This window comes from Corythoichthys intestinalis, chromosome 11, assembly GCF_030265065.1.
Source record: "Corythoichthys intestinalis isolate RoL2023-P3 chromosome 11, ASM3026506v1, whole genome shotgun sequence".
NCBI lineage: Eukaryota > Metazoa > Chordata > Actinopteri > Syngnathiformes > Syngnathidae > Corythoichthys > Corythoichthys intestinalis.
The window spans coordinates 45,064,656-45,090,901 of record NC_080405.1 but is presented as its reverse complement, the minus strand read 5'-3'; the positions used below and the strand labels follow the sequence as shown (position 1 = coordinate 45,090,901).

At 37.8% G+C, this 26,246-nt stretch overlaps 1 protein-coding gene across 3 annotated transcripts in view; it reads left to right on the top strand.

The window, feature by feature from the left end:
* afg2a (AFG2 AAA ATPase homolog A) overlaps positions 1–26,246 on the top strand; it is a 247,741-nt gene that overhangs the window by 9,543 nt on the left and 211,952 nt on the right. For all 3 annotated transcript variants that reach the window (XM_057849913.1, XM_057849915.1, XM_057849914.1), the window contains exons 6-10: positions 422–551; positions 625–681; positions 4,412–4,535; positions 5,271–5,372; positions 5,593–5,746. In XM_057849913.1, the coding sequence (XP_057705896.1) occupies positions 422–551; positions 625–681; positions 4,412–4,535; positions 5,271–5,372; positions 5,593–5,746 (567 nt within the window). The remainder of the gene's footprint in view (positions 1–421; positions 552–624; positions 682–4,411; positions 4,536–5,270; positions 5,373–5,592; positions 5,747–26,246) is intronic.

Sequence of the window (26,246 nt, the reverse complement as noted above, 5' to 3'; positions counted from 1 at the left end):
AAACCCCGGCAACCCTTTCACTATCATATGAAATGATTAAATGAAAATGAAAGGTTAATTTACTCATTTAATTTTTCTATTGTGAAATGACATTATTTGCTAGTCATAACGCTTTTCTTGAAAATTATGTTCTCCTTCTAGAAATAACAATTTAATTCTTGTAAGATGTAAACATTTCCTTGAAAAATAACCTCCAAATGTTATCACTTTTTCATGTAAAACTAACCAAAAAGTGGCCTATTATTCTTGGAATATTTCAATTTATTCTTGCACAAATATCATTTTACCCTCTTCAGACTTCAATTCTTTTTCTGGTGAAATGTTTTTCTCTAAGCCGTATTAAATTTCACCCCTCAACAACTTGTAAAATGTGTTGATTCTATCATCAAATTAGCCTAAATCAATCTCCTCTGTTGACAAGGCATCCCGGCTCCCCGAGGAGTTCTTCTGTACGGACCCCCCGGAACAGGCAAGACCATGATTGGTCGTGCCATTGCTAACGAGGTGGGAGCCCACATGACTGTAATCAATGGGCCGGAAATCATGAGCAAGTAAGACAATCACTAAAGCTAAAGTTCGAATCATCCCACTTGCGGCATCAAAGTTTGGAATCTTCCAATTCAGGTTTTTTGGTGAAACTGAGGAGAAGCTGAGGCAAATATTCACCGAGGCATCGAAAAGGTGAGCTTTTGCTTATTCTAAATTCTCCGTTTTGCTAAAGATGTACAAAATCTTGTTACGACTCGTTAAACTATGGATGCAAATTAAAGGGGAAGTTCAGAATTTTTTACATTAAGCCTAATCTTGGGAGTTAGCGGAGGTTTAATTAGTCGCTGGAGTTGATATCAACAAATTCCGTGCAGTTTGTCAGTTATTTTTTAGTTTCAGGGCTCTGGAGTGGCTAAGCTAGCACGAGTCAATGGTGCTGTCTTAGCATGCAAATGAAAAACAATATTAACAGGTATAACATAGTCAAATACCGTATTGGCCCGAATATAAGACGGCCCTGATTATAAGACGACCCCCTCTTTTTAAAGACTCAAGTTTGAAAAAAGACTTTTTGAACACCAAATTAATTTTTATACAGAAAATAATTACAGTACATCCGAAACAAATGATTATAACAATATATTTGATAGAAAAAGCATGTTATTTTGCCTCATTCAAATCTAAATATCTGAACATTTAAATATGTAAACTAAAGTGCAATTACATTTGTAAATGAATGGCTTCTGGTTTTTGAAATGTAAATAAACCAATCTATTGTGATAAAACGACAAAATTGCAATAACTGCATTAACCATCAAAGTGAAGTCTAGCTGTAACTGTAGTCTTGAAACAAATCTGAATAAGGAAAAACATTGCAATAAAATAATGCAAACTGGTTAAACTTGAGAGTAGCTGAGATCTGTATGACAGAACATCGCTTCAATAATATCTGGCGCCATCTAGCGTCGTGAATGGGTATAATGTCTAGACCGCGAATATAAGACGACCCCCTCTTTTTCAGTGTTATTTCAATGCAAAAAAAAAAAAAAAAATCTTATATTTGGGCCAATACGGTAAGTTCAAAATAACAGATCATTGTTCGAAATGCCCATGCGGCTAAAACAATGCCACACCAAATTGCCGTAATTCCTTTCATTGTGCAGGACAATTTTAAAAAAAATTCGCAATGTAGAGAGGAGTGCTTCGGCCACTCATGCTCAGTCTGCTGGGAAGTCCCTTTTGTCCCCCCCCCCAAAAAATCACCGGTGAAAAAAACGATGTGATATCACTCCGCCCTACTTGCCTAAACAGCCTGCAGAGCTGCTGGATTACTAATGTTGCTGTTCATACTACAATTATTGGCATTCAGTGGTAGGTTTTAGTAACTTTTTCCTGAAAACATAGCCAACACGATTGATTGCATGGGTTATCAGTGATTCTCATGCGAGCATATGTTGTTTCTTATTGGTATGCTAAGCCGGTGTAGGTTCACTATCCTCTTCCCCTCACTATTCACTCGCTCTCGCTATGTGATTGGCCAAAGAGTCGAAATGCTCTCCCGTGAAATGCCTGTTTAAAAAAGTTCCCGTTGTTACTTCTTGCGTTCGCTTAAAAGTGCCCATTTAAAAAGGAAAAGCGATGGATGATATTACACACAGAGAGTATTATTAACAAATGTTAAAGTTGTATAATCATATAGCGAGAATAAGGAACGTCACTGACAAGCGCAGGCCCCCGCGAGTGGATAGTGAGGGGAATAGGATTGTGCGCCTACACCGGCACCATTGACTCGTGCTAGCTTAGCCACTCCAGTGCCCTAAAACTAAACATAACTAACAAACTGCATGGAATTTGTTTAAATCAAATCCACTGACTAATTAAACCCCCGCTAAAGGCCCAAATACACCAGATGCATGATCATTGCGGTTCCGGTCCGACTCTGGTAAAAAAATAGCGCCGGAGCCAATCCGTTCCCATTATATCCCATTGTTCAACGTATACCGGCCGCGTCAGTGCTCCGCAGCCGGATGGTATAGGCTATTTTCTATTTTTGCCGGACACGCATCCGACAAAATGGGCAGAGCTGGGCCTGGACGTAACAGCCCAGTTGCTTATTCACGGTTTAAACACCAGCAAACATGGACGAAGAACGTTTCATCATGGAGGTGGAAAGTCACAAAGTGATATACGATGCAGCAGATCGTTATTATAAGGACAGCATTAAAAGGGAAGCTGCAAGGTGTCCTATTATGTGTGTTTTTCTGGCAATGATATTAAACACACGACGTGCTAACAACTTTGAGCGGGAAAAAAAAAAAGCAGCGTATCTGAAAGTGGCTCTACTGCAGAAATTCTCGTGCCCGGCGCACACACAATGTCTGTTTGTATACAGAGTCAAGGGGGAAAAGTATGAAAGAGAATAAAGAGACACCCACAAGTTTCGACCTGGTGGTCTATTCAAGACGTTCTCTTTATTTCCTACATTTTACTTGACTTTTCATAGAAAACCCAACAGTTTGCGCTGGGCACAGGAATCTGCAGTGTTGAGACACCAAGTACGCTGTTTTTTAGTTCATGTAGTATATAATTCGCTATCCATTTTATAAATATTATAGATTATTTAACAGTTGTTTCTAACAGCTCTATCAGATGTTATGGTCCATAAATTCTAAATGTGCTCAAAGATATAAACCCACCGACACAACCAAGGGCAAAATAGGGCCCCACCCCCCTACCCCCCACACACGGAGCCCTGATCTCAACATGATGCAGTCAATCTGGAATTAAGAGACAGACATAACTAAAATATCAATATGCAAATTAAGAAAAAATGTGCTCACTCTCTCTGCTTCTCTGATGAGTATAGACTCCGTGTGTTTTTCGTTGTTTTAAATGGCACATTATAGCGCGCGATCACACGAGCGCTCACGAGGGAACGGAGTTGGCGGACCGCAGCCGGTATGATTTGCCTGTTTTGACGTACTGCGTGGCACGCAGTCAACACTGAACCGGACCGGAACCGCAACGATCATGCATCTGGTGTATTTGGGCCCTAGCTCGAAAATTAAGCTTTGCGTCAAAAATTCTGAACTCCCCCTTTAAACCTGCAAATGATGGAATTTAGATTAGTGTCCATTTGTCACTTGGCAATGCATTTTAGCACCATCTACAGAACTACAACGGAACTGTGTTTATCGCATGTACTGGTACATTTGAAGCTGCTAAATGTTTGAAAAACTAAATGCTTATTACGTTTTTAAAATGTTGACTTTAAAAAAAATATATTTTAAAATATTTTTACTTTCTTTTGAAATAACCACTTCCTCCAACCTTCAATTTTTCTAAAATTTTACCTCTTCTAATACTTTTTGTAATAAACCAGACTGTGTTTACAACAGACAAGAATGAATGCTTCCTCGTTTTTCAACTAGAATGCAGTCTTAAACTTACTTTTATTCATAAAATTACGACTTCATATACTTTCTACTTCATTCTCATGAAATTCACATCCCCAAATGCCATCTTTATTTGCGCACCGTATTTTTCGGTCTATAAGGTGCACTTAAACTCCTTTATTTTTCCCCAAATTGACAGTGCAGTTTATAGCCTAGTGCACTTTATGTACTGTGGAGCATAACTGTATTTTACTGCACCACTAAAGTGCGCAAGACACTAAGTCGTCAAACCCTTAAAAAAAAAACAACAAATAATGAATTATGTAATTTAAAAAAAACAATAATTGCGATTTGAAAAGCTAAAGAACAAATGACATTGATGCCCAAATGCGCCTTATAATTAAGTGCGCGCCAAAAAAAGGTGTTAGTTGGACTGTTTTTCATGTAAAAGTGCATGTTGTCAAAGTACACGTTTGCACAAACCCATAAGATACGTCAAAGGTGTTTGTGTTTCTTTCGTTTGTCAGGACACCTTCCATCATCTTCATCGACGAGTTGGACGCTCTGTGTCCCAAGCGAGAGGGCGCGCAGAACGAGGTGGAGAAACGAGTGGTGGCGTCCCTTTTGACCCTCATGGACGGAATTGGCTCCGTAAGTCTTCACGTCCGGCTCGTCCTCCCACTGATGTTCATTGATGCTTTCGTTCCATGTACCATGAGGTTATTACTTTGTGTTTGGCACACATTGCAGTAAGGAATGCTTGAAACGAAGCAGTATGTTGGATTCTTTCCTTTTCCGCCTCCCACACACGATAAATAGCAGCAAATCACCTCAGGTCGCCGCGACCGGATGATTATCGGCTAGGAGTTGTTGTTTTCAAAGGTGCGACGAGGCTTTCCGTCCAGAGGATGAAGGTTATGCACATGATTGGTCTGTTTGACAAATAACTTCCTCAACCTCCTTCATTCCTGACACTTTTGCAGATTACTGGCATGGAATGGTACTTGTCCTCCTCATTCCGACAAGGGTATTGACTCAAAGCAACAGTTTGAAGTTTTTAGTATTTTGCATCAACATGCAGCAATACAGTACATCAGGTATTTTTCAGAAGGCCTGGTCCCTCCTTACGAAATATTATCAAATAATCCAAAATGAAATCATAACGTGTGTAGTGACTGTGTAGTGTGTATTCTTCCTTTCTCACTTTTTTGTTTTTGTTTTTTTGTTCAAATGTTGCTGAATATAAATCAATGGAAGCGATTTACTCCAATAATTTCAATGTTGGATCAATATCAAGGTTTTACACAGATTCGACTGAAATTTAAAGCTTCAATGTGCTCATTTTGTTGCATATGTATCTTTCATTTGGTTCTATATTATGTCCAGGAAGGCCATTCGGGCCAGCTTGTGGTTTTGGGGGCAACAAACCGGCCCCACGCTCTCGACCCAGCCTTGAGGCGACCGGGCCGTTTCGACAAGGAGCTGGAGGTGCGTACCGTAGAAATACAAATCGTACTTTTCCCCCCTCGCATTCAGTTATAAAGTAGTGCAATGTGTTTTGGAGTCCCCCAAGGCTCTGTTTTAGACCTTCATTATCATTCTTCTCACCTGAACTGCAGTTGTTCTGATCTGAAATTTCAGCGATATCATTTCAAATTGTAACAGCTCAAACGCAATGATAGAGGTAATCCGCGATATCCGCTCACAGGTTGGCGTTCCCGGTCCCGCCGAACGTGCCGACATTTTGCGCAAGCAGCTGAGATCAGTCCCGTGCGACGCCAGCGAACAGGAAGTGACACAGCTGGCTGACGCCGCTCACGGCTACGTCGGGGCAGACTTAGCGGCTGTCTGCAAAGAAGCAGGTAAGATCAGTGCTTTTGACACTTTTTTTTTAACATAAATTGCAACTTTATTTTTATATAGTATTTAAAATTGTATTGAGAATTTAGAACATTTTGGATAGAATCATTGTTTTTGGCTGCACTTTTAATTTTTGTCTTAGTCTTTTGGACGAAAATACTCATCAGTCTTAGTCATACTTTCCTCTTCGTCTAGTTTAATCGACAAAATCTGATACAAATTTTGTTTAGTTTAGTTGACATTTACTCAAATTTTTTTCATCTGTAAAATAAATCAAAAGTTTTTGTCCAGAAATAAAAGGTTTCCAACATTTTCGAATGAACATAGATGAGCAGATATTGTCGCGTCTACAAGGACAACGGCAACTTTGCGATGATAATACACGTGGCAGAAAAAGCTAATGCTATGCTAACGCTAGGAGTTACATTTAGCTTCTGATGATCACTCAGCACGGATCTTTAAAGGCTAAAGCCACATTGCATATTCTTTCTTGTCAAGATAAGAAAGCAAATCTTACCGTGTTTCCAAACAAGCAAGATGGAGTGCAGCCTAGCTTGAGATGCAAACTAAACACCAATGAGAGAGTAAAGGAGAGGCACAGTACATTTGACATGAGTGACATGACCCAAACACTGCTACGACGCAAGCTGACGTACTGCACATACTACATGAAAATGTCACTCATTGTGAACATATGACAGAAACAATGTCGCATTTTTGTCTTGTTGTCGTCTCGTAAGACGCAAACTGGCATTTGTCTCGTTATGTTCTAGTCTCCCAAGCCACGGTTTTAGCTCATCATCGTTACGTCATCGTCATAAAAAAATTGTTCGGCGACAAAATATTTTCGTTATCTTTGTTGTTGACTAGAACAACACTGAAAAGAATTGTAACGTTCAATTTTACTCTTTTGATATTCTTAATTTATTCTCAACATATTTAAAGTTCTGTACTGTAGAAATATTTTTTTATGAAAGTGACCCCTGTTTATACTATCAAGCAGGCAATGTCAAAGGGGTGTGCACATTTACGACCCATGAGGTGTATCAGGTTATAAAGAACTTATCAGTTAATAAATCCACAGGTATGGACTTTATATCTGCTGAACATCTGAAGCATGCTAGCCCGAGGCTTGCTCCGCTTCTCGCACTTTGCTTTACATCATTTATGGTTCATGGCTGTCTTCCTGAATCTATAATGTCAGTGCTGCTCGTCCCTGTCATCAAAAACAAAGCAGGAAAAGTGAACAGCTCTGACAATTACAGACCCATCGCCCTCGCTAGTGTCCTCTCTAAGGTTTTTGAACTCCTCCTACTAGAGAGAGTTAATGCATCAATAAGCTCAACGGACAATCAGTTTGGTTTTAAACCTAAGCGTGGCACGGATATGTGTATTTACGTTTTAAAAGAATTGGTAAATACATATATAAGTAAAAACTCCTCTGTGCTTATGTGTTTTTTAGACGGTTCCAAGGCTTTTGACCGTGTCAACCATGGAAAGTTGTTTAAGAAATTAAGCCAAGCGGGTGTTTCTAACGATATTTTAAGAATTCTGTCATATTGGTATGCACACCAAACAATGCAAGTGAAATGGGATGACTGTCCCGTCCGTCCGTCCGTCCGTCCGTCCGTCCGTCCAATGACGGCAATTCTTTTGTAAATTCTTTTGTATAAATTTTAGGGCTGTCAAAATTACCGTGTTAACTGACGGTAATTAATTTTTTAAAATAATCACGTTGAAATATTTGACACATTTAACGCACATGCCCTGCTCGAACAGAATAAAATGACAGCACAGTGTAATGTCCTCTGGTTACTTGTGTTTTTTGGTGTTTTGTTGCCCTCTGCTGGCGCTTGGGTGCGACTGATTTTATGGGTTTCAGCACCACATGAGCATTGTGTAATTATTGACATCAACAATGGCGAGCTACTAGTTTATTTTTTGATTGAAAATTTTACAAATGTTATGAAAACGAAAACATTAAGAGGGGTTTTAATATAAAATTTCTATAACTTGTACTAACATTTATCTTTTAAGAACTACAAGTCTTTCTATCCATGGATCGCTTTAACAGAATGTTCATAATGTTAATGCCATCTTGTTGATTTATTGTTATAATAAACAAATACAGTACTTATGTACCGTATGTTGAATGTATATATCCGTCTTGTGTCTTATCTTTCTATTCCAACAATAATTTACAGAAAAATATAGCATATTTTATAGATGGTTTGAATTGCGATTAATTATGATTAATTAATTTTTAAGCTGTAATTAACTCGATTAAAAAATTAATCATTTGACAGCCCTAATATACATATATATATATATATATATACATATTTTTTTTTTTTATTAATTTGCAAATATGCTAATGTTATACATATTTGTAAAACTTTTATTACAGTTTTCTCTTGGAACTAAATTGTACTTTTTATTATAAATGCTTGTAAGCCACTAATCATACGAGGATGGTAGAGCCTATCCCAGCTAACTATGGGCAATAGGTGGTTAACACTCTGAATCTGTTGCTAGCAAATCACAAACAACCCTTGACGCCTCAACTTTTTTTTCCTGAAATGTATTTTACCCCCTAATTTTATATTAAATTTACATAAAATTGCAAATTTTCTGTATCCGGTATGAAATTATGACTGAAATTACAATATTTAGACTTTTTTTGTGTTCAAATTGTGAAAACGATGTACTGGACACTACAAAAATTGTAATATTTTAGGCGAGGGTCTAAAATGTATTCTAAGCTTTTCTGTTTCCGCTCTTATATTGGATGTCACAATCTCATAAAGGCATTTATAATGTTCTGATCAGCGATCCACGTCTTGACCCTGCCTTTTCTTGTTGTCGCGTATCCAAACCGCAATCGCCAATGACTTGCTTCTTCCAGAACTACTTCTGTCTTCAATTCTGTGTGTTGATATTAACCTAGGAGGAAAGCAGGGTTTTCCGTGCTATTCCAAAGACAAAAACCGCTAAAAAAACCACGTCCTCTTCCTCACCCACAACCCCCTCTCACACCCGGATGACACATATACTGACTTCTGGGTGGTCCGAAAGAAGGCTCTTGCCATCCACGTGCGGCAACGGACGTGCTGGCAGGTTGAAGAAAGAACACTCCAACCCCATTTTATTTTGTGGCTAAAGAGAAGGAAATGGGGAAGCGACTAATTGCTAATGGGTTGGGGCTTTTTTTGCCACTAGTCTTAAAATACTCAGACCACCGGCACCAGGAGAAAGGAGGTGAGGATTGAATGAAGTCAACCAACTCCATGTTTGTTTCCAAAATGCAGGAAGAAAAACCATATGATGTAGGGGTTCATGTATGACAGGGTGAAATTAGACTCACTTGGGTAGCGAGATTGTCGGTGCCAGGATTAGCGATTAGGTAGCTTCGAAAAGGGTGTCGATTTATCCACACTTACAGGTGATTTACATAATACTGGACTCCTCACCTCACATTGCTGAATTGTGTACACTCCACCCTGCCTAATCGCATCTCATTTTTTACTAGGAACAATATTTAATTAAAATGACAATTATTAAAGGAAAATTTAAGATACTAAACTAGTAAAAGTATAGAAAATTTATAGGGCATATCTCAAAACCGTACATTAGATGAAAAATATACACAAATGTTTTGAAGAGAAATGATTGGAAAAATTAAAAGAGCAAAATATTAAATGTATAAATAAAAACTTAAAAGTAAACAAAATAAAACCAAATAAAATGGGGATAGGGTTGCAAAGTGTTTCCGTCCAAATATTCGATGAAAGATACACAAATTTGAATTAAAAAAATAACTGAAAAGTAATACAAAATGTTTGGTGGAAAAAAATAATAGTTGCTTATAAAATACACGAATATTACACAAACAGTTTTAACAAATATGCAAGTATAAGAAACAAAAATTGTTGGAAAAAAAACTCCCGAAAAACAAATAGTAGGCAAAAACAAACAATTATTGGGGCAAAATAAAATAAAAAATGCATTCAAAAAATTTGAAGGAAAGTTATTACGATGTTTGAGAAACGCACAAATATTGGGTATTGCCTAACTGGCGCTCTTTTATAGTTAATTACAAATGATTCGTGCCATTTATTTATTCATAACTATATTGTTTAATAAATCTCTGCTTGCTGAAATAATGAAACTCGGCAAATGAATCATAAGAAAATAGATTTGTTAGACGTATTCACCGAAGTATAACACAATAGACCCATTTAACTGTGTAACTTTAAATGTCTCCCTCTTGTGGACAACTCTTATATTGCAGCATTGGGGGGAAAAATACAAAGCAAAAGAAATTGAAGCCCAAATCTGATGGGCCTTCATGTCATCTGCTTGAATCTAGTCGACTTTCTTGGCGCCTTGCTAGAACAGACTCACTTCCACGTTTATGTACCGTAATCATTTGGGTGTGTGTGCGCCTGTTTCGTTTGCGCCACATCCGGGCCTCTCTGTTTACAATCCTCTGTAAACAGGGAAAGCCCATCAGAACACAAAAAGAGGCCTGTAAAATTGATTATGAGCAGTAATAAACACAAAAGTCTCCTTGTCCAACTTAAGAGTCGTTTTCTTCCCCTCGCCCAAGTTATTTGGATGACACGCACGAGTTAAAAGCTAATTAAAAGCCAAATGTGTGCAGGAAGAACGTGTTTGCCATCAATTAGATGTACACCCCACAAGTCAATGGGAAAATGGAAAACTCACAAATATCTGGAAAGTAACATTCAAAAGCAATGGAGAAAATCGGTACTAAACAAAAAAGACCAAATATTGAAGAAGACTTCCCCCAAAAAATTTGAGGGCAATGTTGGAGAAATATCGGTTGGGGGGGGGTTAGATGTGAAATACACGATTCCTACGAAACAAAAATCTAGGTCAAAACATAATGCAAAAAAACAAATGTTCACGACATAAAATAAGTGTCTAAAAGTAAGTTAAAAATAGATATTGAGTTGAGTAAAATAAATACACAAAAATTAAGCTGACAAATACTATACAGATGGAAAATATTGGAAAAAATTAGCTGTACTAGATGAGCAACTATGGAGTGCCAAAATACAGAAGCAATGGAGAAAAACATAAAATTGACAATACACAAATCTTACCCACATAAAATACAATAATTTAAAAAAGAGAGACAAAACTAGGAAAATAAGTGGATGGAACACTTATTCTGTGTTATCACCAAAAAAAGGTAAGAAGATTAAAAAACTACAGTGATCCCTCATTTTTCGTGATTAATGGGGACCAGAACCCTCCATTTTTGTTTTTTGTGTGTGTTCTATGTATCTACACAGATTTAGCATTGGTAAGAGGTACATATAAGACATGTTTTTTCACTTTTTTCCCAATGTATAATTCAAACTAAAATTATGTATGTAAATTTTAATACATGGTTTTAAGCACTTCAAATGTAACAATTATGAGTTTCAAACATGTCACTGTCCCACCGAATTATTTTTAAACAAGAATAAAGTCGTAGAAAAATGCTTGGTTTCATTAAATGCTTCATTGAGTCTGTCCACTCAAATCCGCTTAAGCTGTTCACTTACAATGAGTTGCCACAGCAACTGTTTAACAAGTTAAACAATGATTGACGCATGTGGCACTTTGAAGCATTGGCTTACAAGCATCTGTGACAAGATCAAACCCAAACATCTGTCAACATCGTTAACTTTAATAAGCAACTCCAGTGCACGGGTTGACGAACAAAGAGCAGGGAGAAGGAGGGAGGGAGCGAGAGTGAGCCTACCCGATCGGCTCGGGACAGCTCATCTGTATTTTTTATTTTTTTTTAATTGAAAAATAATCAGCCATGGACTGAGGGCGCGAAGTTTGAAGCTCGAAGTAGCGAGGGATTACTGTACTTTCTTTAAAAACTGCAATTAAAGGGGACCTTACTTATAAATTTTTTACATTTTTAAATTAACCTGATGTAATTTTATTAGGGATGCAAGACAATTTGTGTTGAAAATTCCCAGAATGTCCCTTTTCAAGCTATTATAATTGGTCATTTTGCTCGCCTGTGCGAACAATACTATATGAATACTGATTATTCGATCTGCATGATGAGACGAGATTTGACTTACTAAAGCGATTACAATCAAATCACAAACCTCAACCAGGTCACACTCATTTTGATCAACAGTATCTTATGCATGAACCAGTGGAGCGGGGACATAGGAATCTGTTATTCAGTTTTTTTTTATTCCTATTATTATTCTCTTTAATCTTATGCTCCTCACTCTTTACCGCACGCTGCCCAGCCAAAACAGGTTGACCCACCGACACTGTTCATACACCCGACGCTCTTTCGTTTTACACTCCAAAAATGACCGTTCGCCCAAAAAAGTGACGTTTCAAAACTCCACGTGTCCTAATCTTTTTTTCCCAAGTCACATATTTTATTCATTAAAAAATTCAGGACGCAAAGGGGCAACAAAAGTTCTATACAGTTTTTGCCAAAAACGTACGGTTGCGCAAAAATTAGTCTAAAACATACCCATTCGTTTCTAATGGCCAAAATTTCGCATTCATTTCCAATAGACCTATTCACCATTCATTTCAATAGTACAAAAACTTCAATTTACTCCTATTGATTCCCAACCCAAGTGACTCAATAAATATCAACAGGAAGTAGAGCAAATTTACCGTTACCGAAATTCTTCACGATGACCGACGTAATTTTGACCATGTCGGTAAATCCGGTAATTTAATAAAAGAAGAAAATCTAGTCTTTTCATCCCGCTTTGACTCTGTGTTGTTCGGCTATGTTCATTCCCCTTTAAGAAAGCAGACAGTGTGCTTACGTTTGGAGTCACATGGTTTTCAGGAAGCCAATCAAACAGAAGCCCGGTAGGCTAACGCTAGCAGCTAACGCTACCGGCTAACGCTACAAGTAAACGGGATGAAGTCGGGCTTAAGTTAGCTTCGCCAAACTTTCACCCTACATTAAGTAAACTCTTGCCGGGTTCCAGATAGGGATGGAAAAGCCGAGGCTTTCTGAAACAATGAACCACTTTTAAGACAATTGCCCTAAATTGAATCACTGTTTGACACACTGCAAGAGCCCCATCTACTGGATAAACAGTGCACGTTTCTTTTTAAAAGTAAAGTTGACAAATTGCCTCAGCATTACATATCTTCAATAGAATTAAGTGGATGTCGTCTATTTCAACCAGGAGATCGTGTCGTCATTAAGTGTGATTTACACAATGAAAGTTGACCTCTTTAAGCCTGTGTCATTGCTTTTGTCTGTGAAGATGTGTTCAAAGCAGTATTTGTAATACACGACAGTGCTAGTCTTGTAAGTGGTTCGTCCTAGATGACTGGGAGTAACTATGTATTGTTTATTTTTTGTAAAAATTATAGTACAGTAAGCACAGTGCTTGGGAACAGGAATATTATTTATTGCATACTGTAAGGATTTCCAAAATCATAAGATGTAAATAATTGAGCCGAATAAAAGAAAGGGAAGGTTTGTGAAACATTTTATTTTTTAATTAAGTATAATTTCTGGGGGGCGGGTGGATGTGTCGTATTTGTATCTATTCTAAATATCTAAACGTATGCCACTATCTAGTGTATAACAATGCGGAATTAATTTAATGAAATTCAAGTGATGATATTTTTCAAGTCATACAAGCTGTTATGAATGTTCACACAAGAATTCTTATTGTATACAAGATTTTTTTTAATACTTAATGTTTAGACTGCATGTGCAATTGTTAAATTGAAAGCTGGTAAATAAATTTAACGAGAAACTGTTAATTTGTATTCCATGCATTGATTCAAATTTTCAAATTATATAACAGTTTGCTTGGGCGAATTTATCATCATTTATCGTTATCGAGGTAAATCTGCTCAATTTATCGTGATACGTACTTAAGGCCATATCGCCCAGCCCTAACAGGAAGTGACCTGATATATCAGGGTACCCACAGGTTATTAAAAGTATTAAAAAAAGCATTGAATTTAGTTTTGCATTATTAAAGGTATTAAAAGTATTAAATTAGCTGTCGTAAGTCTGGAATTTTTTCACCGTGGTTTTAATTTTGAAGAACATTTCAGTGCAACCTAATTATATCCGTGACAGTTTTTTTTTTTTTTTTTTAATCCATAACGAAGATGACGCGTAGAATTTTTACGATGCACTGCACTACAAATCATAATGCATCTCGTGCGTGCGCGCTGTTAGCATCATTAGCATGAACATCACAACAGCAGGCAATCACACAGTACTGTGTGCTAACGTAAGGAACTGCTCAGATGCCTTAGTTGTTATGTTCGATGAAAGCCTCAACAGGACAACCAAGTCCAAACAGTTGGACCAGCATGTGAGGTATTGGATCGCCGACCAAGTCGCATCCAGACACTTTGGGTCGCAGTTTATGGGTCATGCGAAGGCAGTGGACCTGCTTAATATTTCAAAATAAGTTGCCAATTTCTCCAATTAAAATGTATTAGATGCAATAATGTATTTCTGCACAGTCTGCCTTTCGAATGAATGTGAATTTCGTAGTTTTAACTCAAGAGTTAGCCATGTTCAATGGGGTACTGGCAGGTGCATTAGCCTTAGCATGGATAAACCGGAGTCGTAGATCAACAACTGTTGTGCCGAAAAATAGCCGCCTCGCGTGAAATGTCCCCCCTGACGGGAACGCTTATTTATAACACTTTATTGAGCGTTTATTTTATTTTATTTGCTTATTTATTTTATTATTGAGCGCCCACACGTCACTCGTACAAACAGCTTTTTCTTACCAGACGACGCACATGGAAACGATTTTCTTGTATCGTGAATATGTATTATTTTACTCTGCTTCCTTTGTGATTGTCATTGGGATATGGTCGTGAAAACCTGTAGACTAATACATTTCTGTTCAAAGATGGTTATGTGGCCCAGTCCACGATTTGTTACTAAAATACAGTACTACTACTTTGTGTAATTCACCTCAATAAAGCGTATAAATAAGCGTTCCCGTCAGGGTGGACATTTCACGCGGGGGGGCATTTTTCGGCACAACACCACCATCACCTTCAAATACACAACACGGCTGACACTATTATTGGAAAGAGTGCGGGGTAACGTTGATCTGAATAACATGGCATGGTGATAGGCAAATTGTAATGTTAATAAAAAAATAGTGTAAAATCCATTTTATCCTGGGAAAAAAAAATCTGAAAGACCTTATATTTAAATGTGTTTTAATTGTATCTTCAGTAAATGTGCATTCTTTTGTCACTTGGTAATTGAGGTTAAATTTGATGTTCAGTGCTTTATTTTTTTAATATGATTCAATATTACCTAAATAATGGGTGTGAGAAAAGTATTAATTTTCAGTTGAAATGGCATTAAAAAAGGTCTTAAAAGTCTTGAATTTAGATTTATCAATCCTGGGGGGGGACCCTGTATATGAACCATCACAGCAAAGCTACCATGGTAATTTCTCCAGAAATTGCATTTTCTCGTTTTCATGTAAAGTCATCTTTAAAGCAAACGAAAAGACAGACGGATACAGGAAAAGTTTTGTGTTTTTGGCGTAACGACATGAACTCACACCGGGCGAGTGTTTACGATCAGCGCCGGGCCTTATAAAGCGCTTTTCCTTCCTACCTGGCGTGTCCTTTTAAAGACATCGGTGGAATTTCACCACGGGCCGTGTAAATATTGGCCGGATCGGTGAGTTTGTTTTATGGGATGCCTCTGCTTTAAAAAAAGACACAAATGTTCTGCTTGAACTCCTTACACTCCACACTAATCTTGTGCACGCTCACAGCTGTGCGCGTGACCGAGTGTGTGTCTTTCCAAGTGTGCTTTGTGCATGTATAGTGTGTGTGTGGCTGTGCGAGTAATAGAGAAGAAGAGCGAGTGCTTGTGTGACTTTGTCATTGTCCTGTGCGTGCATGTACTTTTAGAGCACATCCTATTGCTGTGTTTGAGCTCAGAGAGCAGATGTTGTCTGTTGTAAATACAGTACAGGTGCAGAGAGTGTACCGGAAGCCCCGGCCAGTCATGAAAACGTTCCTGCCTGCGGTTGTGAAATGGCGAAACGCCCTGAAATGTTCAGCAATTCGCCCAAGAGAAGTCGGCCCGCCACACGTGCTTTTGCAGTATGGCGTATGTGTGTTAAAACTGAAGTAATATTTTGTAGGCAGTTGAACTCGGTCATAAAAACAGCAGGATTGGTTAATAATCATCACCTTAGAAATAGATTGACCCAAATAGGTAGAAATATAATAGAAAATCCACGGCTCTGACGAGGTTGAGACTAGAACGTTTAAAACCAAATCTGGAACGATTCCACCACGAAATGCAAAAATATTAAGAAAACATTTTTTCAAAAAAATTTGACTAGACCACGACGGAAATTTGGCAAAATTTAAGAAAAAAAAAATCTGTACTTACACCGCATCTGACTATAAGTCACATATGTCCATCTCTCAATACAATGGTAGCTCGACATATGATTGCATTGACATACGATCCTATCGACAGTCAACGTAAAATTTGACTCGTCATTTGTCACGGCAGATGACGAAATGCTCAAAATACGACGATTTATGAAAGCGTCGCAATTTCATTGTTTTCCCGCAAGACGGTGGATTTTCTTGTGAGCGAAATCAACTTGGGTCCCAAGAAGGTTAGTGCAGGTAGTGAAAAAAGGAAGAAGGTGACGCTTAACATTTAAATTAAGATGGAAGTGATAGAAAAATATGAGCGTGGTGTGCTCGTCAGTGAACTGGCTTGACAGTACGGCCGTAATATGTCTACGTATGTCTATAAGTTGACAATTATTTTTGTTGTAACATCGGCAAGGAAGTCGCTAGCTTCGTCAGGTTTTTAATCATTTATTAGAACTAGGGCTGTCAAAATTATCGCGTTAACGGGCGGTAATTAATTTTTTAAATTAATCACGTTAAAATATTTGACGCAATTAACGCACATGGCCCGCTCAGATTAAAATGACAGAAGTGTAATGTCCGCTTGTTACTTGTTTTTTGTTATTTGGCGCCCTCTGCTGGCGCTTAGGTCCAAATGATTTTATGGGTTTGGGGATTGAGCATGGTGTAATGACATCAACAATGGCGAGCTACTAGTTTATTTTTTGATTGAAATTTTTACAAATTTTAATGAAACGAAAACATTAAGAGGGGTTTTAATATAACATTTCTATAACTTGTACTAACATTTATCCTTTAAGAACTACAAGTCTTTCTATTCATGGATCACTTTAAGAGAATGTTAATAATGTTAATGCCATCTTGTTGATTTATGGTTATAATAAACAAATATAGTACTTATGTACCGTATTTTGAATGTATATCTCTGTCTTGTGTCTTATCTTTTCATTCCAACAATAATTTACAGAAAAAATATGGCATATTTTATAGATGGTTTGAATTGCGATTAATTACGATTAATTAATTTTTAAGCTGTAATTAACTCGATTAAAAATTTTAATCGTTTGACACCCCTAATTAGAACTTATGAAACACAACACCGCAGCCGACACCAACAACAACACATCATGAAAGGTGAAAGTAAAAACTCTAACGCACCTCTCTCACTCTGTCACAAGGTGGATTTAGGAACAGCATGCAAAACACAACTTGCCTGGCACGGCCAGACTGTTCTCCCTGTGTTTTTCAAACACTGAGAGTATAGTCTGGGACCAAGCCCATTAACGCCCTCTCGAGCAGGTACAAAATCAATCGACAAATCAGATTCGTTTATTTGCGTGACGTGTTCTGAACGAGTAACGTCACTCTTCCGCGTCTGAAGTCGTCTCCACAACAACACAGATGGCGAACAGGAGAGCCGCGAATATGTTCCAATCCACAGTAAAATCCGTTTTAAATGACCAAAAACACATCGACACAAGTCATTGACAACAGTCTGTCTCGCGCTAACCATGTTGAATAAACTCCGCTCTCCTCGTATGTGTACTTCCGCGCGCAAGTCCCTCGTCCCGCCCGTCGCTGATTGGTCCACTCCGCTGTCTGTTTGCGGTGGCTTGCTCCACCCTGGCAATTTTATCCGCTTAATGGTGGCCAGACTCAATAGCTGTAACAGCGGTGCATCTGGAGTACCAGGCTAAAACGCAACCGCCACATTAAAACCCGATTCGTTATATAAATATTATTATTTTATTCTGAATTGTATTTATAATATATTTATTTTGCTATTTGTATTTGTACCAGCAGTATTTATTCAGGATTTAGTGTAGGTTTTTGGGCGGTGGAATGAATTAATCTTATTACAAGTCCCCGGTTTAAGAACGAGTTCAGTTCCTGCGTTGGCGATGTTACGCGGATTCAAGCATAAGTTGGAATTAACCCTTTAAATACCTCAAAAGACTCTCTGAATTAAAAAAAAATATATCCAAAAATATGTAATATACATCATTGTATTGTCCTCGCAAAGATGTTGTTGCTAAGTCTGAGCTAGACAGTGAGCTAAGCTCCAAAATGACGATATCAGACGTCCATGTGGTTGGCTGACTTTATTCAGCTGCTCATGACATCAACACTTGCAGAATGAAACTAAAATAAAATGAAATTAAATCAGTCTCATCTTCAATAATGGCAATTAAAATTTGCGTTTACAAGTAGCTGCTGATACAGCAATAACAAACGATTAGCATGTATCAGTTAGCGTCCGCACATCATCAAAAACAATCACATAAACCTGCCCCAATTATTCGACCACAATTGAAAGAGCACAATAAACAGTACAAAAGGGGTTTTATACAGCATTGCCTCGGGATGCTTTACAAGCAACAAATGTGGGCGCAGGCTGTCAATTCTTCACTCGGCTGCTTCCTCATGTGTGCGTGTGCCATCACTGCCGTGTGTGGGGTGAGTTGTTGTATAAATATTCTCGCGTGAGGAAGTACAACCTGCCGTACGCTTCCTGCACCAAAATAAAAGCATACATCACAAAATAAAGGTCAACATAAAAAAAAAAAAAAGACGACAAGACACAGGCGTCGCAAAGTCGAAAACGCGTAAGTCGGGTCCGTCTTAAGCTGGGGACTACCTGTATAATGTATTCTTATAAGAAAATGCTTACATACGACCATTTTGACTTACAAACCAGGTCCTGGAATGAATTAAATTCGTATGTAGCTGTATCACTGTATTTACATACAAAAGTTTCCAGCATAAAAAATACAATATTAAACACTTACAAAACTATTGCTATGAAAATTACAAAAACACAAGATATATGACAAATATATCAGACATAAAATGAAATGATAAAAAAAAAAAAAAAAAAAGTTCAAAACTGTCAAAATGAATTGGACGCCTATCCCAGTCACTGTAAGCCTTTTAATAAATAATGAAGTAGCGCATTTTCTTTCTATGCCAGCAACGTATCGTGACTGACAGGACAATAAAATGCTTTCCCACTCGATGGCAGCAGCCCCAGTTTAGCTTGATCATCAAATAGAGTAGCAATAAAACATTATTTCACTATTCCACTTTTACTGACTTTTTTTTGTGTTGAGATTTTTCTAATGTCAATCGTGTGCCTTGGCTCAAAGTTCCTAAATGTTGCCCTTTCTTTTGCTCATGTTAAACGTCCGTGTGAAGTGGCCCGAGAAGAGTAGTGAAAGCAGCGTCACAGACGCCCGCGGGGCAGCCCAAAGTCTATTCAACTATGCGACTTGAACATTTCTGGCTTTAGGGATCATCACTCTTCTTCCTCCCTCTCCTGAGTGCTTTTGGCCCATGGCGAGCACACATTTGGTTTGGTTAGGAAAACATCCGATGGGAAGGAAGAAAAAAAGAGGGAGAGATGCAACACAACACGCTTTAATTTGAACCTCATGCCCGACTCCCAATTCTTTCCAGAGAGAGATCTACAAGGATTGGAGTATTTTAGAATGGACATTTGCAAAACAAATGTCCTGTCTGTTGAAAAGTTTTTGTTTTTTCATTGCATTGCTTGGAAAAAAGTCAGTCGTCTCTGTCACATGTATTAAATAAATCTCAAATTCAGGGAACCAAAAAAAAAAAGGTAATATAATGCAAAATATTAGAAAACTCGACAAAAATACACTAGCAAAAAAACAAAATAACTAGGGCTGTCAAAATTATTGCGTTAACGGGCGTTAATGAATTTTTTAAATTAATCACGTTAAAATATTTGACGCATTTAACGCACATGCACCGCTCAACAGATTAAAATGACAGCAAAGTGTCATTTCCACTTGTTACTTGTGTTTTTTGGTGTTTTGCCGCACTCTGCTGGTGCTTGGGTGCGACTGATTTTATGGGTTTCAGCACCATAAGTATTATTGACATCAACAGTGGCGAGCTACTAGTTTATTTCTTGATTGAAAATTTTACAAACTTGATTAAAACGAAAACATTAAGAGGGGTTTTAATATAAAATTTCTATAACTTGTACTAACATTTATCTTTTAAGAACTACAAGTCTTTCTATCCATGGATCGCTTTAGGAGAATGTTAATAATGTTAATGCCATCTTGTTGATTTATTGTTATAATGAACAAATACAGTACTTATGTAGAGTATGTTGAATGTATATATCCGTCTTGTCTTCTTTCCATTCCAACAATAATTTACAGAAAAATATGGCATATTTTATAGATGGTTTGAATTACGATTAATTAATTTTTAAGCTGTGATTAACTCGATAAAAAATGTTAATCGTTTGACAGCCGTAAAAATAACATCAACAAATATTAGATTAAAAATACACAAATATTAAACACTAAAAATATAATAAAATAGTCTGTGTTAGCAATATTAATATACTACAAAAATGGAACAAATGAACACAAAAAATGTTTAAAAGGAAAAAAAAATATTCTAAATTTATTCCTGAAAAGAATGTACAGTAAGGCCCAAACCAGAGGGAAGATGGCTCTCTCTGTGGGTTTTGAGGTCGCTCATTTCAGAATGTGTGGAGTTTAATCGTCGGTTTTCCCTGAGACAAAAGGTCATCATTATAACATTGCCATAGCAACTGCACGTTTAACTCTGGAAGTTCTCAGAGGAAGTCTGGCCTTTCCAAGAAACGTGTTGAAAAAGATATTGACTTAGGGGCTTTGGGGGACATCGGGACCTTACACTTGTTGACCTTCAAACATCTCTTTAAACTGTGCTCGATTAGCATTGCTGTCTTTGGATTTGTTTATCCGCACTTAAAAGCGCAAACTCAATGATGAAATATTATTTGGACCAGCAACACGTCATCATGATGTACTATAAAAAGTAGAGATGGGACGCCGATCGATCGGGTCCGATTACGTCATTTTCAAAGTATCGGAATTGGCAAAAAAATATCGGACATGCCTTTTTTTAATATATATGTATATATACATATATATATATATATATATATATATTTTTTTATTAAATCGTTTTCTAATTGTATTTAACGTTACAGACATAATATGTTACACTCATCCAGAGTCTTTAGTTTAGGCTTAAGGTAGGGTTATCAAATTTATCCCGTTAACGGCGGCAATTAATTTAAAAAAAAATTTTTTTTTTTAATTATCACGTTAAAATATTTAACGAAATTAACGCATGCGCTGCACGATCCACTCACGCATTGTCGCATTCAATCTGTAATGGCGCCGTTTTACCTATATATAGAGATAAAAGGCAGCGTAAAACGATTAGAAATATCGTGGGAAGCAATGTGGGGAAGAAAGGTAGTAATTGATCTTTTTCTTAACACCCAATGTTATTTCCCAACGCAGAGAAGATATATCAATTGGTACCACTACGCACAGTCATGGTTGCACTTCCCATCATTCATTTGGGCAGAACAGTTAAATGGCTACAGTATCATTTACTGAAAGCTCAACAAATACACTAGATGGCAATAGTCACAATATACAAAGTCACATTTATCCTTTAAGAATTGCAAGTCTTTCTATCCGTGGATCCCCCCCACAGAAAGAATGTTAATAATGTAAATGCCATCTTGAGAATTTGTTGTCATAATAAACAAATACAGTACTTATGTACTGTATTTTGAATGTATATATTCGTCCGAGTTTTATTCATTTTTTTCTTAATGCATTGCCAAAATGTACAGTATATGATCGGGAAAAAGTATCGGGAATGATTGGAATTGAATCGGGAGCAAAAAAAAAAAAAAAAAAAAACAATCTGATCGTGAAATATCGAGATCAGCAGATACTAAAACTAAAACGATCGGGATCGGTTTGGTAGCAAAAAAACATGATCGGAACAACCCTAACAAAAAGGGTTATAATTGATATATCCAAGATGAGTCGTAGTAGTACTAGGAAAAAAATGGAGTGGAAATTTCAAAAATTTAGAATAATTATAATTCCAACACAGTGGAAATAATACAAATACAAATGTTGGGTAAAATATTTTATTCATCAGGGCAAAATTAAGATGGACAAATATTGGAAAAAACAAACACATAAGTCAAAAATATACAGGTATTCCCTGGGTTACGAACGAGTTCCGTTTCTACACTGGCGACCTGACCTGAATTTTCACGTGAATCGCAATTTTAAATACCCATTTACTGGTTCTTCTCAAAAAATAGCATATTGTGATAAAGTTCATTATTTTCCGTAATGTACTGATAAACATTAGACTTTCATATATTTTATATTCATTACACACAACTGAAGTAGTTCAAGCCTTTTATTGTTTTAATATTGATAATTTTGGAAAAAAAGTCAAGAAAAACCAAAAATCCCTATCTCACAAAAATAGCATATCATGAAAAGGTACTCTAAAGAAGCTACTAACCTCATCATCTGAATCAATGGATTAACTCAAAACCCCTGCGAAACATTCCTGAGGCTTTTAAAAATTCCCAGCCTGGTTCATTACTCAAAACCGCAATCATGGGCAAGACTGCTGACCGGACTGCTGTCCAGAAGGCCATTATTGACACCCTCAAGCAAGAGGCTAAGACACAGAAAGAAATTTCTGAGCAAATAGGCTGTTCCCAGAGTGCTGTATCAAGGCACCTCAGTGGGAAGGAAAAAGTGGCAGGAAACACTGCACAACCAGAGGAGGTGATCGCACTCTGAGAAAGATTGTGGCGAATGGCCGATTCCAAACCTTGGGGTACCTGCAGAAACAGTGGACTGAGTCTGGAATAAAAACATCCAGAGTTAGCCATAACCACTGGTAAATGGTTTACTGACCATGGCATTACTGTGCTCAATTGGCTTGCCAACTTTCCTGACCTGAACCCCATAGAGAATCTGTGGGATATTGTGCAGAGGGAGTTGAGAGACACCAGACCTAACGCTATGGATGAGCTTAAGGCGGCTATCGAAGCATCCTGGGCCGCCATAACACCTCAGCAGTGCCACAGGCTGATTGCCTCCATGCCACACCGCATTTCTGCAAAAGGATTCCCAAACAAGTATTGAGTGCATAGCTGGTATAATTAATTGAAGGTTGACTTTTTTTGTATTAAAAGAAACACTTTTTTGTATTTGTCGGATGAAATATGCTAATTTTTTAGATAAGGATTTTTGATTTTTCTTGACTTTTTTGCCAAAATCATCAATATTAAAAGAATAAAAAGCTTGAACTACTTCAGTTGTGTGTAATGAGTCTAAAATATATGAAAGCCTAATGTTTATCAGTACATTACAGAAAATAATGAACTTTATCACAATATGCTAATTTTTTTAGAAGGACTATTATATGCCCTAAATCTCTAACTAAGAAAACAAGATACTGTGGGTTAAAATAAGGTACTGTTTACGCGACTAAAATAAAACACGACTGGTGAAAAAATGGCGGACGAGACTTCAGCGTCACAAAGTCGATAACACGTAAGTCTGGTACGTCGTAACCCAGGGACTGCTAAATAGAATAAAGAACAACAAGCTGAATAAGTGTACGGTATGCTAACGTTCCATGACCCATAAACAACATACTGAGAATGTGCCTGGTATGTTAACGTAACATAGCTATTAAGAGTTACTCAGGTAAGTACAACATAAATAACATGATATAACAATGCTATAATAATGTGTTGATAATTTTACACATAAGTCGTTCCGGAATATAAGTCGCACCCCTGGCCAAACTATGAAGAGAGAAAAAGAAAAAACTGCGACTTATCGTCCAACTAATAGGGCTTTTTGGGTCTTTTCACTTCTAACAAAACCCCTTCCAAACTATCAACCGTAAAAATGTTGCCTTTTGATGTTTGTCAGCGATGCCCACGTCCTCTGTGAGGCGTCGGTTGCCACCAGCACCACCAGGGCCGTCGCAGGGCAGTCAGCTGCCACATTGGCGGTTCGCGCACATGTTGCGTGTTGTGGCCGTTGCGCCGCATCTCCTTCCACATCCTGCCTCGCCATCTCGCTTCCACTCCGACCAGATGTTTTTGTGCAAGCTAAGCAGTGGAATTTTCGGTGGTTGAACGTTGAGACGCGGCGCATATCTCGAACTACAAAAACACATCAACCTCGATATTGTTGACAAACCATTTCGTTCATTGTCCACCTCAGCTGTACTTCTAAAATCTAAACAGGATGCAATCTTCAACTTGGCTTCCAGCCCGACTGGACCACTTTCAACATTTGCCACACCAAGAACCCCCCTCACCCCGCAACCCTTTCGTCTCCGAGCAGGAAGGCGCGCATATGCATTGGAAATGCTTGTCGTTAATTTACGGTTAGCCAGCCGTGGGGTTGGAAACGGAATTGCGGGGTGGCTTTGCAACTACTAATCATTGCCCGCATACAGGGTTTCATTCAGAGTTATAAAACAGGCCTCTTTCAGTCAGTCAGTCCTTCACTTTCTGCTTATCTCGCATTGTTGTAGTCCTGTAGCTACCGTTCATCACCTAAAATGTACGAGTTCAAAAAGAGTCGTAAGATGTATTGGGTCTCCCGTTATGATACAATTTGCGATACAAGGCTCATGATAACGAATATCTTGCAATATGGTGATTCAGATTCAAGATTTATTAGTCATTGACACCAGCAAAAAAATCACAAGATGACAACGAAATTCCGTTTGATGAGTGAGCATCGGGCCGCTGCAGACATTCCGCGCCGGCAACTTCTCACAATGTTTTTTGTCAGTGTCAAGGACAATCTGTCCATACATGAACATTCGTTCATTCGCCCCCTCCCAGTCAAAATGAATTGGACGTCAAGCGCCATCAATGGCAGCCAATGAGTTCTGAGACTGTTCTAGTAGAAGATTATGGTGTAGTGGAGAAATTTGGCTAGCAGCCTGTTAGTTCCTTTATAAAACAGTGACATCTTTTTTAAAATGAAGTATCATGATGTATCTTCATATCGATATATTAGCCGCTTTCGGACTATATGAACCTGAGTACTTACAGTGCTGGCCAAAAGTATTGGCACCACTGCAATTCTGTCAGATAATGCTCATTTCTCCCAGACAATGATTGCAATTACAAATGCTTTGGTAGTAATATCTTCATTATTTTGCTTGCAATGAAAAAACACAAAAAACAATGGGGGGAAAAAATGAAATCATTATCATTTCACACAAAACTTCAAAAAATGGGCCGAACAAAAGTATTGGCACCCTCAGCCTAAAACGTGGTAGCATAACCTTTAGACAAAATAACTGTAAACAACCGCTTCTGGTATCCATCTTCCATTTCTTTCGATGTTCTGCTGGAATTTTAGACTATTTTCTTTGGACAACTGCTCCAGGTCTCTGAGATTTGAAGGGTTCCTTCTCCAAACTGCTATTTTCAGATCTCTCCACATGTGTTCTATGGGATTCAGGGCTGGACTCATTGCTGGCCACTTAAGAAGTCTCCAGTGCTTGCTCTCAAACCATTTTCAAGTGCTTTTTGAAGTGTATTTTTATATATTGGTAGTCTTCAGACTTCAGAATGCCATGCACACAGTCAAGCAGTCCAGTGCCAAAGGCAAAATACCTGGTCAAAAATGTTTAATAGACCCTACTCACGTGACGTCACAGCCACGCCCCCGCACCATGTTGTCCGTATACTCGTCATGTTAATGCATTAGCGCTTCGTAAATTCCTCCTATTATGGCGTGTTTTTCTGCTCGTTAACATTAATAATCAAAATGGTGAAGTCGTGTGTGGCGGTCGGTTGCAAAAACAGAGAAGATAGACGGAGAGACTTGAAGTTTTACCGTATTCCGAGAGACCCGGAGAGGAGACCGAGATTGACTGCTGCAATTCGACAAGAAAACTGGGCTCCAAACGACTGCCACAGATTATGTGGTAGTCATTTTATATCTGGTAAGATGCATTTAATATATATTTAGAGGGTTTTGGGCTGACAACCACAATTAAGATCATTGCTAGGCTAATCGCCGACAACATACACTCAGACGTTGTGAATGAACTACCTGAAAATATATAATTATAAGGGGATAATCAGACAGTTGTCATACAATTAATTTACAATTTCACTATTGAGGTCAAAAGCCAAAAAATAAATTCAACTAGGGACAATCTGGA